This window comes from Idiotropiscis lumnitzeri, chromosome 8 (genome assembly GCF_059441095.1).
Source record: "Idiotropiscis lumnitzeri isolate Australia: NSW breed Sydney's pygmy pipehorse chromosome 8, RoL_Ilum_1.0, whole genome shotgun sequence".
Classification (NCBI taxonomy): domain Eukaryota; kingdom Metazoa; phylum Chordata; class Actinopteri; order Syngnathiformes; family Syngnathidae; genus Idiotropiscis; species Idiotropiscis lumnitzeri.
Window position 1 is genome coordinate 8,591,058 of NC_142398.1, and position 13,321 is coordinate 8,604,378.

Sequence of the window (13,321 nt, forward strand, 5' to 3'; positions counted from 1 at the left end):
TGACCGCCCACCACTGAGATTACTGGAACAGACCAGTTGCGTTTGTGTGGGTCTTCATTCAGCTGTTTGCCACAATGCCAAAAAAGAGAGTAACGACAGGCAAGTGCCTCGTTAGCATCAGCTATTACTTGTTGTGCCAGAATGCTTTACTGGAGTGTTTTGCATGTTTCTTTGTCAAAGTTGCTGTCAATTACTAAGTTGCTGATATAATTTGCAAGTGTACACACTTGATAATTATCAGAAATTGCAATTCCACCCCGGGTATGGAACGGACGGATGCCCATTTTGTGGACCTTTTTTGAAAAGTATGGACTAAGCAAGGACGGAAATGTGTTTCCGTCCCTTTAATCGTCCCTAACTGGGTTAAGTGTCCACGTGACCCAATTCACTGACAGAAACACACCCAGCCTGCTTTGCGTGTATAATGCACCAATACACCATTTCAGGCCGAATGTGAAATATCAAGATACGCTGGGCCCGTCCGCTGCAATGGTTGCTGCACGGACTTCTAAAAATAAACGTTTTAACGTTGTGCCGCTCACAAAGCAGTAGGAGACAATTGTACTTTAATCACATTGAAACTAAAATTATCTCATAACAGCAAATTAAATAGCATACTAGCAAATGATCAAACAACCAAAAACATGACTGAAGAAATATAATTGACACAAAACATGCATTTTAAATGATATTTTCTTCCTTGGTGGCGCAAAGCATGCTGGGAGGGCATTGGCCTTAACGATGACGTGACATTATTATTCGTTAATTATATCAGAGTAGCTATTTTTGTGTTGTGAAATACTAATGTTGAGTTACTTATCACCATCCATCCATTATCCAAGCCGCTTCCCCTCACGAGGGTCGCGGGCGTGCTGGAGCATATCCCAGCTGTCTTCGGGGCAGTAGGATACTTCCTGAACTGGTTGCCAGCCAATCGCAGGTCACACAAAGATGAGCAACCTTACATACTCACAATCACACCTGGGGATAATTTGGAGTGTTCAAAACTGTTTTACATTTCCCAGAATTTTAGAATCGTCTGATTGTTGGTCCCACTTGAAATAGCCGTTTTAGATGCACGTTCTGACGTCAGCACAATGCCGCTCTAGCGTTGAACGTATTTGTACTTGAGGGCACGTCATGTCACGAGAAATGGCCACTCTGGGTGGTCGGAGATGGTGTTCCTTCCTCACAGCACATACGCAATGAATGGGTTCATCAACTGTGCAGTGTGAAAAGGCCTCTCGTCGTTTCCATTGAAGAGGGTAGCGACAACGGGGAGTTGATCGTTGCTCCAGTCATGGTAGCCGCAATGATCATCCAAGGCACGAGGCAATCAGAGAGGCCTCAGCGGCCGAGTTCGGTGATTGCATTGCAAGCTCTCTGATGGAGCCTGGAAGTTGGCAACCAGGATTTTTTTGTAAATAATATGTTCATATCACTCGTGTTAATTGTATTTTTTTGGTCTTTGCAGTGCCCCTTAGTGTGCGAGTCGGCATCCCACAGCTGCGTCGAAAGAGACCACCTCCTAACAGGACCAGGTACTTGTGTGCATTAACACGGTTTGCTTAAACCTATCAACATCATGCTCTTAAACCTTCAAAAAAGAGAACCTCTCAGTGCCAGACACACTATTTTGTGTGTGTGTGTGTGTGTGTACGTACATTACGTCATCGCTCTTATTAAATTTGTCATATTTTCTTTCTTTTGTTACACTCTTCGTAATCTTTTTAATGTGACAAACATTATAATGATCAAATCTCCAGAGGTCCGCCATGTTCTCAAGCATAAAGCATTGTTTTGATACACGGTGATCTCGTTCCAAAGAAACCCAATGCTGCATTTGCATTTTTCTTTTTAAAACGTTCCCAGCTTAATGATCAAACCAGAGCTGGCCAAGACTTTTCCCGGCTCCAATGTAGTTGACGTTTGCTGTTGCTGGCGCTCCTCGTCAGGATTCCCGTTATGACATTTCACATCAACGGCACTGAAAGTGTTAAAGTCACGTCCATATTACAATCATTGCACGGTGTACCACTCATTATATTGATGGAACCAACCAATCACTGGTACTGCTGTCTGAATGTTTGGAAATGACTAGTAAGGAACATAAATGCCAAATCAGTACTGTAGAATGACCAATGGAGAGTAAAAGTAACAGTCAAAGGTTCTGACTGACACAGTCTGACAAGACGCGCCCCTCAGTTAGTGATACTGCATAATAACCAGTGGCTGAGTGGTTTAACTCACCAATCAGTGTTACTGTACATTTGTGAGAGACGTAGATTGAGCTACCAACGCACAGATGGAGGGTCCTCAAATGATTTAACATAATGGGGAGAGCAACACTTGAAGGTCCGGCGGGGAAGCAGACTAACCCTTGAACTTCCCCCGTTGTCGTTGCACCGCAATTTAAGAAACCAACAGGCTTCGCTTGTGCACCGATTCACTGCAAAAAAAAAAAAAGAACAGCGACTCCATGACAACGGTCCTTGAAGTTTTGACACAGCGGGAGGTTGCGACCTTGTGCAGTCAAAGCTCTTCTTATTTCACTTCCCCACTGCTGATGGAGCAGCTTTCGGTATTCGCTAAATGTCACTTCTGGCCCAAAACAGCCATTTAATGGAATAGTAAATGATGAAAGTGGATACTTGGGCCCCAAAGCCAATTACCTGAACGGCTTTGAAAGGCCACCTCGATGCTAATTGAATTAATAGCAACATGGTGACACGTTGATGAAGATGGATGTTAAAAACAATGAAAACTAATCAAAGATTTATGCGCCGGGGCTTAAACATGAACTATTGTTAAAAGATAAACTAGTGTGATAGATGACGCTTGCTCCTGTTTGTAATTATTGACATGTAGAATGCTCAATGACTGGTGAGGGTCTGTCATGAGATGCGTCAACATCGATTTGCTGGTCAGGTTAATCATTCATTGTCGACATCGCGATATAATAAGATGCAATTTTCAAATCGCAAAGGCTGAAAATTCTTCTGCTTCATTCCCACTTAACCACCGGTCCCCAGATTGACTAGTGATGTTCAAATGTTTTTTTATTCTGTCAAAGGCAGAGGAGTCATCACCACTGCGTACAAGTACGCGAGTTACGCGGCACATCACAATATTTCAAATTCGGTCTGAAGCTAGCATTACGAAAGCCAGCAGGCGACTGATATGATCACACAGAATTTTGGGTGACTCACGCATCGACGTGTTTCGCAAAACATTATTTGCTGAAGGTTGTCTTTGCTTTTCGGTTCGAGTGACGGACGAAAATCGTTTCCGTCGCTGCTTTATTCTGTCAGTGTTTCGAAGTTCCCATCAGTCATCAGTGCGCGAGAGAACCGGGACTCCGTCAGTGACGGGCTGACGGACCTTCTGTCGGTACAGACGGACTGCTCACCACTGGTCAATGCTTTAAAGACAAAAACATTTATGGAAAAATACATTTAAAGAAAATATATGTAGATTTTTTTTACTGTAAAACAAAAATAAAATACAAGGACAGACGGGAAATAGGACCTTGAAAAAAAAATCCCATATTAAATCGTAATCACAACTTTATTTATTGTCATTGTACTCAGTGTACTCCAGTACAATATATAACAAATAATTTAATTAAACATATCAATTAAATCAATTAAACATTAAATAATAAATAACTGTATTTTACAAAACTCATTGTGAAAACGAAAAGTTATTGTTTGAGTAACACTTTTTTGATACGGATTTGCATGAACGCATCAAATCTTCTTGCCGAGTCTGTCGTTGTACCGTAGCAAAGAATATTTCGTCAGGGAACAGACTAAAGCAGCGCACCTCCCACTTAGGGCGGCCGTGCGTGTTTCAATACCTCCAGTTGTCAGCGCAACATTTCACAGTGGCCGACTTATTGACTGACTCGCTGTCTGACGGCAGCATTGGGACGCCGAAAGCGGCGGTAAACAGCGTTTCAAGGCGCGCCGCTTCCTCGCCTCCTGCTGCTAGCGTGCAGATAAGAGCATTAGCGCTCCTCCACGCCGTCGACATTTGCACTTTTTGAGCCGCTCGGCAGAAGATGTGCAGGAATGGAAATTGGCTTAATGGGAAGGAAGTCAGGCAGTTTGCAGTTTCAAAATGACTCGAGTGTTGCGCAATAAATATGGAATTAAATTGAGAATAGAGAAAGTGAGGACAATGTTTCTCTTTCTGACAACAAAAATGGGAGTTGAATGGCTGCTTATCTGTGGAAGACGCAGTTATTGATCATCAAATTTAATTTTTCCTTCATTCTCCATTTGAAGGATTTAGTGTGCTTGCTGTGCTTTCCGCCTTTTATCTTGAGTCACATCACTTGTACTTTGTATTATGCAGCACAACTAATTGGTGGGTTTAGTAACTTGCAGAGCTGGGCCTCTGGCCACCTTAACACTGCAAAAACAAAGGAGATTGTCGTCGACTTCAGGAGGAACAAGACGGTGCCGCCCCCCCTCTGCATCGAAGGCGTGTGTGTGGAGAGGGTCCACACGTTCAAGTTCCTGGGAGTACAGATCTCCGACGACCTTTCTTGGACACACAACACCACAGCAGTGGTAAAGAAGGTCCACCAGCGTCTGCACTTCCTGAGAGTCCTCAGGAAATTCAACCTGGACAGGAAGCTGCTGCTGGCCTTCTACCACTCGTCCATCGAGAGCCTGCTGACGTACTGTGTCTCCACCTGGTACAGCGGCTGCACTGAGGCGGACAGAGTGAGGCTCCAGAGGACAGTCAAAACAGCGCAAAGGATTATTGGCTGCCCTCTCCCCTCGCTGTCGGACATCTACACCGCCCGGTGCCTCAGCAGGGCTCTCAATATCGTCAAAGACAATACCCACCCAAACTCACACCTGTTCGACCTGATGCCCTCTGGCAGGCGCTACAGATGCATCAAATCGAGGACCAATAGACTGACAAACAGTTTCTTTCCGAGAGCCATCTCCATTCTGAACTCTCACACACACACGAGACCACCCTTACCTTGCAGAACAGCATTGTGATGTGTTTTGTATACCCTATTCAGTACTAAATGCCATTGCACTCTCTTATTTATTCATCTAATTTATATATTTGTCTGTATTATTGTTGTATTGCACTGGAGAGGGGAGCCCTCTAATCTCGTTGCACACTTGAGTACAATGACAATAAAGGGATTTCTAATTCTAATTCTAATTCTATTCAGAAAACTTGTTGGACCCCGACCCATTCGGTCGTCCGCCACCCACCCCATTACAAAAAAAGTGTCCGTGCATAACACCGCCGCGAGAGAGATGCTAACGGCAGAGGTTTATTTAAAGATCGTTAGCTGGCTAATTTACTATTCAAATTTTATTTATGATGACCCGCTTCATTTCTTCAGTTCACCCAAGCCTAGCCTTCAACTCGATCTGCTGGGCCAAAAATAATGAACCCAACCTTGGGTAAAATAACCCAATCGTCTCAAAATCCACAACGACCCAGCGAGTGGGTTCGGAAAACAACCCAGCGGTTTTCAATGTGCAATCAATATTGTAATAAGTCCAATTGATTATGCCACTTGCTTGTCTTTGTTCTGCCAATGTCAATCAAAAGTCACAATATCACTAATTGGCACTCTTGAGCCGTTGGAAAATGTATGTGACACTTGTTACATCATTCCCCCATTGCTCATAGTTCTGTCCATGTCGATCATTAGAGCGGTGTTGACGAGCAATCATTAAATGTCACTCATAAGTGTCACTAGCTGGGAGATTATGAAACTTGCGACTGATTGATCAATACCCATGCAGTGCCACTAAGCAATTAAAATGGAAATGGTGGAAGTAAGGACAATGTTTCTCTTTCTTATGACAAGAAAGAAGAGAAGAACGGCTTATCTGCGGGAGGACACAGCTATTGATCATCAAATTGAATCCGTCCTTTGACTTTGAAGGATTTAGTCTGCCAGCAATTTTTTTTTTTTTTTTTGTGTCGTCTTTTCATCTCGTGTGCCTCATTTGTATGCCCCTGCTTCTCCACAGTGTTCACCAACCCAGTATGCAAAGTGTACAGGTTCCAGACAGTGGACAGCAAGTGGATGCTGGTGCGTGAGCAAATGGAGGAGTGCACGTTGTCCTTCAGCATCCCCAAGCAGCTGCTCTCGCTCTACATGGAAGAGGACATGAGCAGGTAGGACATGTCATGCGATCTTTTTGCATCATTTCCTAATAACTTCGGTTCGGTTTCCAAATCTCAGCGCACCTAAATGCCTGGCAACAAACCCACATGGTGTCGATGTCTTCTCTCATTGGTCGGCAGCATGTAAGACAGAAGCAAGTTTAATTTACAGACTAATGTACAAATGATCACCAATCTCAGGTGCTGTGTGTTTTTCCAATACACTGTGACTTGTTTCTCACTTGCTCTATTAAAGGTACAGTGTAGTATTTAGTGCCATCTAGTGGTGAACGAATCACCAATTTCTTAAGCAGAGGTGCAAGCAAAATGTCACTTCTGGCAGTCCCTCAAGTGACGAAGTAATTGCATAAAGATGGCAGCCTCCTGTAGGGGAGACATGCCCTATGTAATATAATTATTGATTACTCCCCTACAATTAGATAAAAAAAAATGTGTTGATGTGAGAGGCCTTTTTTTTTTTTTTTTGCAAATTATTGAAATTTAATAATGTTTTTTTGTCTCTTTTGGACACGCTTATATATATATATGTATATATATATATATATATATATATATATATATATATATATATATATATATATATATATATATATACAAAAATATTGAGTTTTCTGCATCTTTTTTCAAATCTTTTCATTTTGTTTTACCAAAGTAATCATTGGAATCTTATTATTTGTACTCGTACTTATTATTAAGTCATTTGGGTAACTTGTTTTCCATGTCCCATACACTTTAAGGACGGGACAGTTTAAAGTGGAACGATTGAGTATGACTGTATGCACTCAGATTTTTTGGAAAACCGATTCTTGATTTACATTACACGCCTAGTAACAAGTTTCATGGTGTCATCTTTCAATCATGTGTCAATCATTTGAATGTAATCAATCAGTACATGCCATTAAGTGGTCATGTTTCGTTGCTCATTATTCAATGGTTATTATAGATGTCAATTGTTACGTGCACAATTGCTAATTAGCTTGGTTACGTCAATTACTAGTCATCGGTCAATTTCCCTTCAATTGTTAAACACTTAATCGTCACTTGGTCGGTGTATGTAATTCACTAGTCCTTGACCGACAGGTCAGCCACTGCCCACGATACCAACCCGTAGTTGGTTACATCACACATGGATATTTGGTCAATCGACATCAAATGGCCAATCAGTACATGCAGTCTTTCTAACTGGTATCCACCAGTTATAGCTCAATGTCATTCACACAATAGCACCAATTGGTAATTGGCATAATGTCACAAACTAGCCAGTGCTCAATTGACAGTTTTTACCATTGGGAGGGGAGTTCTTTTGCTTTGATATTGCACTTGTGGCATGTAGTCCCAAAATAAATGTGTTCCACCACATCAAGAATTGAGGCACAAATTCAAGTCTGGTCCAATATGAGTATGAGGACAGGTCAAGACCAGACAAGTTTCCTTCTTTAGACTTGAATTGGGTTTGTCACCACGGATTATTCCGCCATTGTCCTGTCGTCCTTGGCAACCTCATTTTATCCAGAACACACTACCCCCCGCCCCAACACACACACGCACACACTTTGTTTCCGGTCAGTTCCTTCTGCTCGTGTCATGACAAGAAAGATGAAAAATCGGAGCCAGTCAGACATTTGGGTGCTAATCGTGACAGAAGAGGGCCAGGTTGATTTGTACAGCAAGCGTCAAGGACACACGCACGCTGCAACATGCACACGCCGTCGCTGATTGTCACAACGAGAACAAAGGTATTGTTGCGCCATAATCATGCATACGACTGCCTTTGTTTTTCCAAGCTTCTTCACAACTCACTGAAACAACATTTTTTCCGGAAATATTCATCTTTGAGTCCAATCCAAACATTGAACAGAATTTGTAGTAAATAGCGTAATGGCATACAGTTTAGTGGGACAATGCACTCAAGTGTTTTCAGCAAAGCATATCAGCCATGTTTTTTTTTTTTTTTTTTTTTTTGGGAGTATCAAGCGTTTGTTGTTGTAACATGTCACCAGTTATTGTCGCGTGTTGTACCATGTCAGTCATAATGTGAGAAATGGCCACCAGCTTTGTGGAATTTTCTAAAAAGAAAAAAAAAACATGAAATGATCACTTCAAATGTCACTAAATTCCTCCATTACAAATGCATTAAGGGAAAAAAAAGAATGTCTAAAGTACTTAACCTGCACTGCTCTCATAGTAATGTTCAATTTGTTCTATTTAAATCGAGGGTTTTTTGTTTTTGTTTTTGTTAGGGCAAGTCATGGAAATTTCAATAAGTTGACTTGGAGAACTACTTGGAAAATTTGCACGTCTGAGTCTTCTGGTGGATATTTTTAGCTGAAACCTCCAGCCAATTAGACGAGGAGTTGATGGTGTTGAGTCGAGGAGATATGTTGAGAAATAATGAAGGCAATTTGAATCTGAAAGCATTTTTTTTTCTTTTTTGATCAGTTTTGCTCACACAAAAACATTCCCCAGAAAGGACATTTTTTTCTTTCTCTGAAACCCGTCATCTCATTTTGAAAATTCTTGAAGTGGCCATTCCAACTTCATACAAAATGTTGACAGGCTTGTCACATCGCTGATGTCAGCCATATTTGAGGAGTGCGCTACAAAATGTCTGACATTTTTTTGAGTCATGTTTAGAGTGTCAACGTCATGTTTGTGGAGTGTTTTGCACGTAGCCTGCCACCTTTCACCATCACGGCCATGATTGTGGAGACTTTTGCAGCATGTCGCCCAAGTTGGAGCCCGCCTTCCATTTATTTGGACAGCATGAACTCAAAATAGGATTTGGCTCGGTCTGCATCAATATTTCTATTTAGTCATTTCATTCTTAAAAGGTGGCGTGAGAAGTGTGAGTGTCAAAAAAGTTGGGGGATTTCGATACCCCAATCACAAATTCTATTACTGGTACTCCTAAAAACTTCGATTAATGTGGAGCTTTTCCAAATACCATTAACCCAATAACATAATTGGACGCATTTTTTTTCTTTTTTTTTTTTTTTTTTTTACATTCTCGGAAATCAATAAAAAAAAAATCAAAGAAATAAAAGCAAGTCCTTCTATTTTTCTGTATGCAGTCCTCAGAGGAAAAGGTTTGGACACGCCTGATTTAGGATGTTGTAATGGTCCATATTTTAAGAGTATTTCGCAGCATATCAGCCATGTTTGAGAACTATGTGGGTGCATGTCGGCCATGTTTGTGGCCATGTTATATAAAGCAATCATATATATATATATATATATATATATATTTCCTATCAGGCATCAGGCTATTATTGGTACCTCATCCTAGCTTTAATTCCACGCCTTCTTTCACCAAAACTAATGTGCACGAAAATAAATTCATGCTTCTGTTTAGCAATACTAATGTGAGCCCTTATTGAGGAGGACTTCAATTATTTTTGTCAGCACTAAAGCGTGATTAACTATGATTTGCTCCCTCCACAGATCATTTATGCTACATTTAGAGTTGATAATAAATTGTGTATTAGTTGCTTATCAATGTAATGCAGCACATGCGAACACAGCGGGGTTTACCAAAGCATGACCACCGTACTTAATGCTTCAACGTTATTCGGCGATGATGTGTGCTCCCTCGTATTGTCATGTATTTTCAGCGAGCACTTCGTCACTCTGAAATAAAGAATACACGTGGGTGGCAATTACACACCACTCATTAAGAGATGCCTCGTTAATAGTTAAAAAAAATATGGAGGTGCTTCCTTAATAAATAAGCGGTGGTAATGTGTGTCGAGAACGCAAGGATTTGCCTCATTTCCAGTTTTGTGGAAATGCGTTGTAGTTGACTTTTGTTGGTTTAGTCAATTTAGTTGGTTTAGTGTGAGTTTTGTATTTCTTTTGGGCTGGTTTAGTTTGCTAGTTGGTTCAGTTTCATTGCCTTTTTTTGGTTGTTAAGCTTCTATGTGGTTTTTTTATTTGGTGTCATTTATTTGCATGAATTAGTTCTGCTGGGTTGTGTGTCTTTCGTTTCTGTGCTTGGTTTCGATTTGGTTGGTTTAGATTTAGTTTTTTGTGTTCAAAAGTGTGTCCAGTAGTTCACTTTTCATTTTGCGCAGGATTTATTGAGCAGGCGCACAAAGCCCCTATGTGATTAAAATTGAGCCAGCACAATAACACAGCATGAAATAAAGGCGGCTGCTCAGCAGCTCGCGGCTCTCCATGACACCGTACGCTTAAATTTACAGCGCCATTACGGCCAAGTGACCTTCATCAGACGTTTCATATCATAAATAAAAGATGTAGGAAACTGTTCAGGGCTCCCCGCTAGTACATTATCATCACCGATTTTGACAATGATGAGGAATGAGTAACAAAAGTCCATTTGGTGATTGGCAAAGATATACAGCACTCAAATTTATTGGTGCAGACAATTTGAATTTTTGCATTTAAAGCAACATTGTGTAATATAATTACCTTAAAACAATGGGCTCAAAATAAAAAATATTTAAAAAATCTATGGAATCTGTTTTGAATAAAAACATGAAAACCCCAAAGATTTAGAAGATCAGAGAATTCAGATGTTCCAGTTGGTTTGACTGACATTTTTGTAGTCACATCTTCCGGCACAACCCAGAGTGTGCAGAGAGCTTTCACAGCATTAGAGGGGTCGCATTGGGCACAATTTTGAATCAGGAGAAGGGCACAAAGGGATGTCCATGACATTGAATTTCAATTTAAATGAAAATTTGAACACCAACAAATGGTATTTATACTATTTGTACTTTATAAAAGTGGCACGGTGGGCCGACTGGTTAGCACGATGGCCTCACAGTGAGAGACTGCATCGGGCGTGGGTTCAATCCCGGCTCCGGCCTTCCTGTGTGGAGTTTGCATATTCTCCCCGTGCCTGCGTGGGTTTCCTCCGGGTACTCTGGTTTCCTCCCACATTCCAAAAACATGCATGGCAGGCCGATTGAACACTCTAAATTGCCCCTAGGTTTGAGTGTGAGCGCGGATGGTTGTTTGTCTCTGTGTGCCCTGCAATTGGCTGGCAGCCAGTTCAGGGTGTCCCCCGCCTACTGCCCGAAGACAGCTGGGATAGCCTCCAGCAGCCCCCGCGACCCTACTGAGAAGAAGCGGTACAGATAATGGATGGATGGATGACTTTTTAATGTAACTGTACATGGCTGACACGCTATGACACATTCCACAATTGTTTTATTTTATTTTAAATTTATTTGGTCCCTTAAAATAGCAAAAATGATTCATCTATCATGGGAACAAACGAGAAAACTTGAGAGATACATAGTTTTTGCTTTCACTTGAAAACAAAATAGAATAAAAAAACAATGAAAAACTAAAAGCAAATTTTATTTAAAGTAAATTTAAAAGTAAAAAAATAAATAAAAGCAAAAACAATTCACAAAAAATAGTGCAATTAATAAAATTGTTTTTGATTGTTATTTTTATATACATACATTAAATCCCACAAAAATATTAATTGACAAAATTAAATATTACAGTAGTATTTTTAGAATGTTCAAAGTCTTTATTGTTATTATAATTGTAGTAAATCACTGTAATAATTTTTATTATTATGTTCAAATCCATGAAGCAAATATATTTGTCTTTGCGTGTAAAATTTACCTTTTTTTTTTTTGGACAGGGCAAAATGTTAAGTACATATATTTTAAAATTGTATTTTGAGGCTAAGCGGCTTGCATAATGGATGGATATGCTATTCATTGTCTGAAATTGCCGAATGTAGCGCTCCACCTGAAGTTGCTCCAACTCCTGACCAAAACGAACCACATTCATTTAGAGGTGTATTGTCTACTTAATCAACGGCATGCAACAGCTTGGCAATGTCAGCTTTCTAACATGCATATTGTTCATCTCTGTGCACCTTGACCCTCCTCAGACAATAGCACTCTGATTAAACAGACTAACCGATCACATGATCTCTCCCTGCCGCCATCTCTCGCTCGGCCTGATCATCCCGAGCAGATGTCCCTCTTCTATTTGATCCATCGAATCATCCCACTCGCCTCCAATGGACATTTTTATCATGCAAAATCGCATCAGACTACTTTCTTTGGTTGGAAACTGTTTAGTTTCTTTCCCGGAAAAGCCACAGCATGCATAGCTGAGAAGGATTTCTAATAGCGCCATTTGCCTGTAAACATTATGTCAATAGAGATAAGCTAGGCCATTGAAATAGGGCGAGGTTTTTTTCTGCCTTTCATTTGAAGATACACGGACAGCTTACAACATTTATGAGGCCTAATTAGAGAAAATTGGGCTCGTTCATTGTCATGAGCGCATATTACTGTTGCACAGCTTCGAGTTGTGTTGGATTTAATTTGGAGCCCTTTCAAGGCCCTTATTAATGTAGTATGGCTGCAATTTTAATGAAGGATAAATTACTGGTTGTGTCCAACCCATTCCGCCTTTACCATGCAAATCATGACAAAGCCTTGCAAGAGGCTGTCCTATGGGGGTGGGCTTTGTTGTTGTTGTCGTCGTCCCTCCCACCCACACATACACACGCACACGCACACACATGAACACTACTTTTTTAAAGAGGTAGCGGTTTAGTTAGTTTGTCAAGTATGGATTATTTTTGATAATCGATAATCGAATTTAAAAAAAAATGCTTGAATTTCCATGCCTTTATTCAAAAACATGACATTTTATTAAACGTGTTAAATGTAAAAACTCCAAAATAAAAGCAAATGTTTTATTTGAATTTGTCCATGTCTATTGGTTGGTTGAATTTCATTGGTATTTTGGATTTCTTCGGTTGTCTAGTTTCTTTTGTTGATTAAGTTTTGCTTGATTGGGTATATTTGGTTTGTTTTGGTTGGTCTCGGGCCTTTACTCTGATTGGTTTAGTTTCTTTGATTATTCTCTTTTGTTGGTGCGGTTTTTGGTTGATTCGTTGTTTTGGGGTGGGGGGGTTCTTTTGGGGTGATTTAGTTTTGGTTAGTTTAGTTTTAAGTTTCTTTGGTTGTGTTATTTTGGCTTAGTTTTGGTGTGGTTAGTCTTGTTTTGTTACTTTGCTTGGTTCCGTTTTGGTGGAATTCTTTGTGAGATTTTGTTTTGGTTGATCTACTTTCTTCAATGTTTTTTGCGTTGGATTGGATTAGTTTCATTTTGTTTGTTATTTGGGGTGGGTTTAGTTTTTAGT

General features: G+C 40.4%; 1 protein-coding gene across 10 annotated transcripts in view; it reads left to right on the top strand.

Annotated features, from left to right (window-relative positions):
- Positions 1-13,321, top strand: part of inpp4b (inositol polyphosphate-4-phosphatase type II B) — a 177,737-nt gene that overhangs the window by 129,801 nt on the left and 34,615 nt on the right. For all 10 annotated transcript variants that reach the window (XM_088303812.1, XM_088303809.1, XM_088303810.1 and 7 more), the window contains 2 exons: positions 1,475-1,541; positions 6,021-6,168. In XM_088303812.1, coding sequence (XP_088159938.1) covers positions 1,475-1,541; positions 6,021-6,168 — 215 coding nt within the window. The remainder of the gene's footprint in view (positions 1-1,474; positions 1,542-6,020; positions 6,169-13,321) is intronic.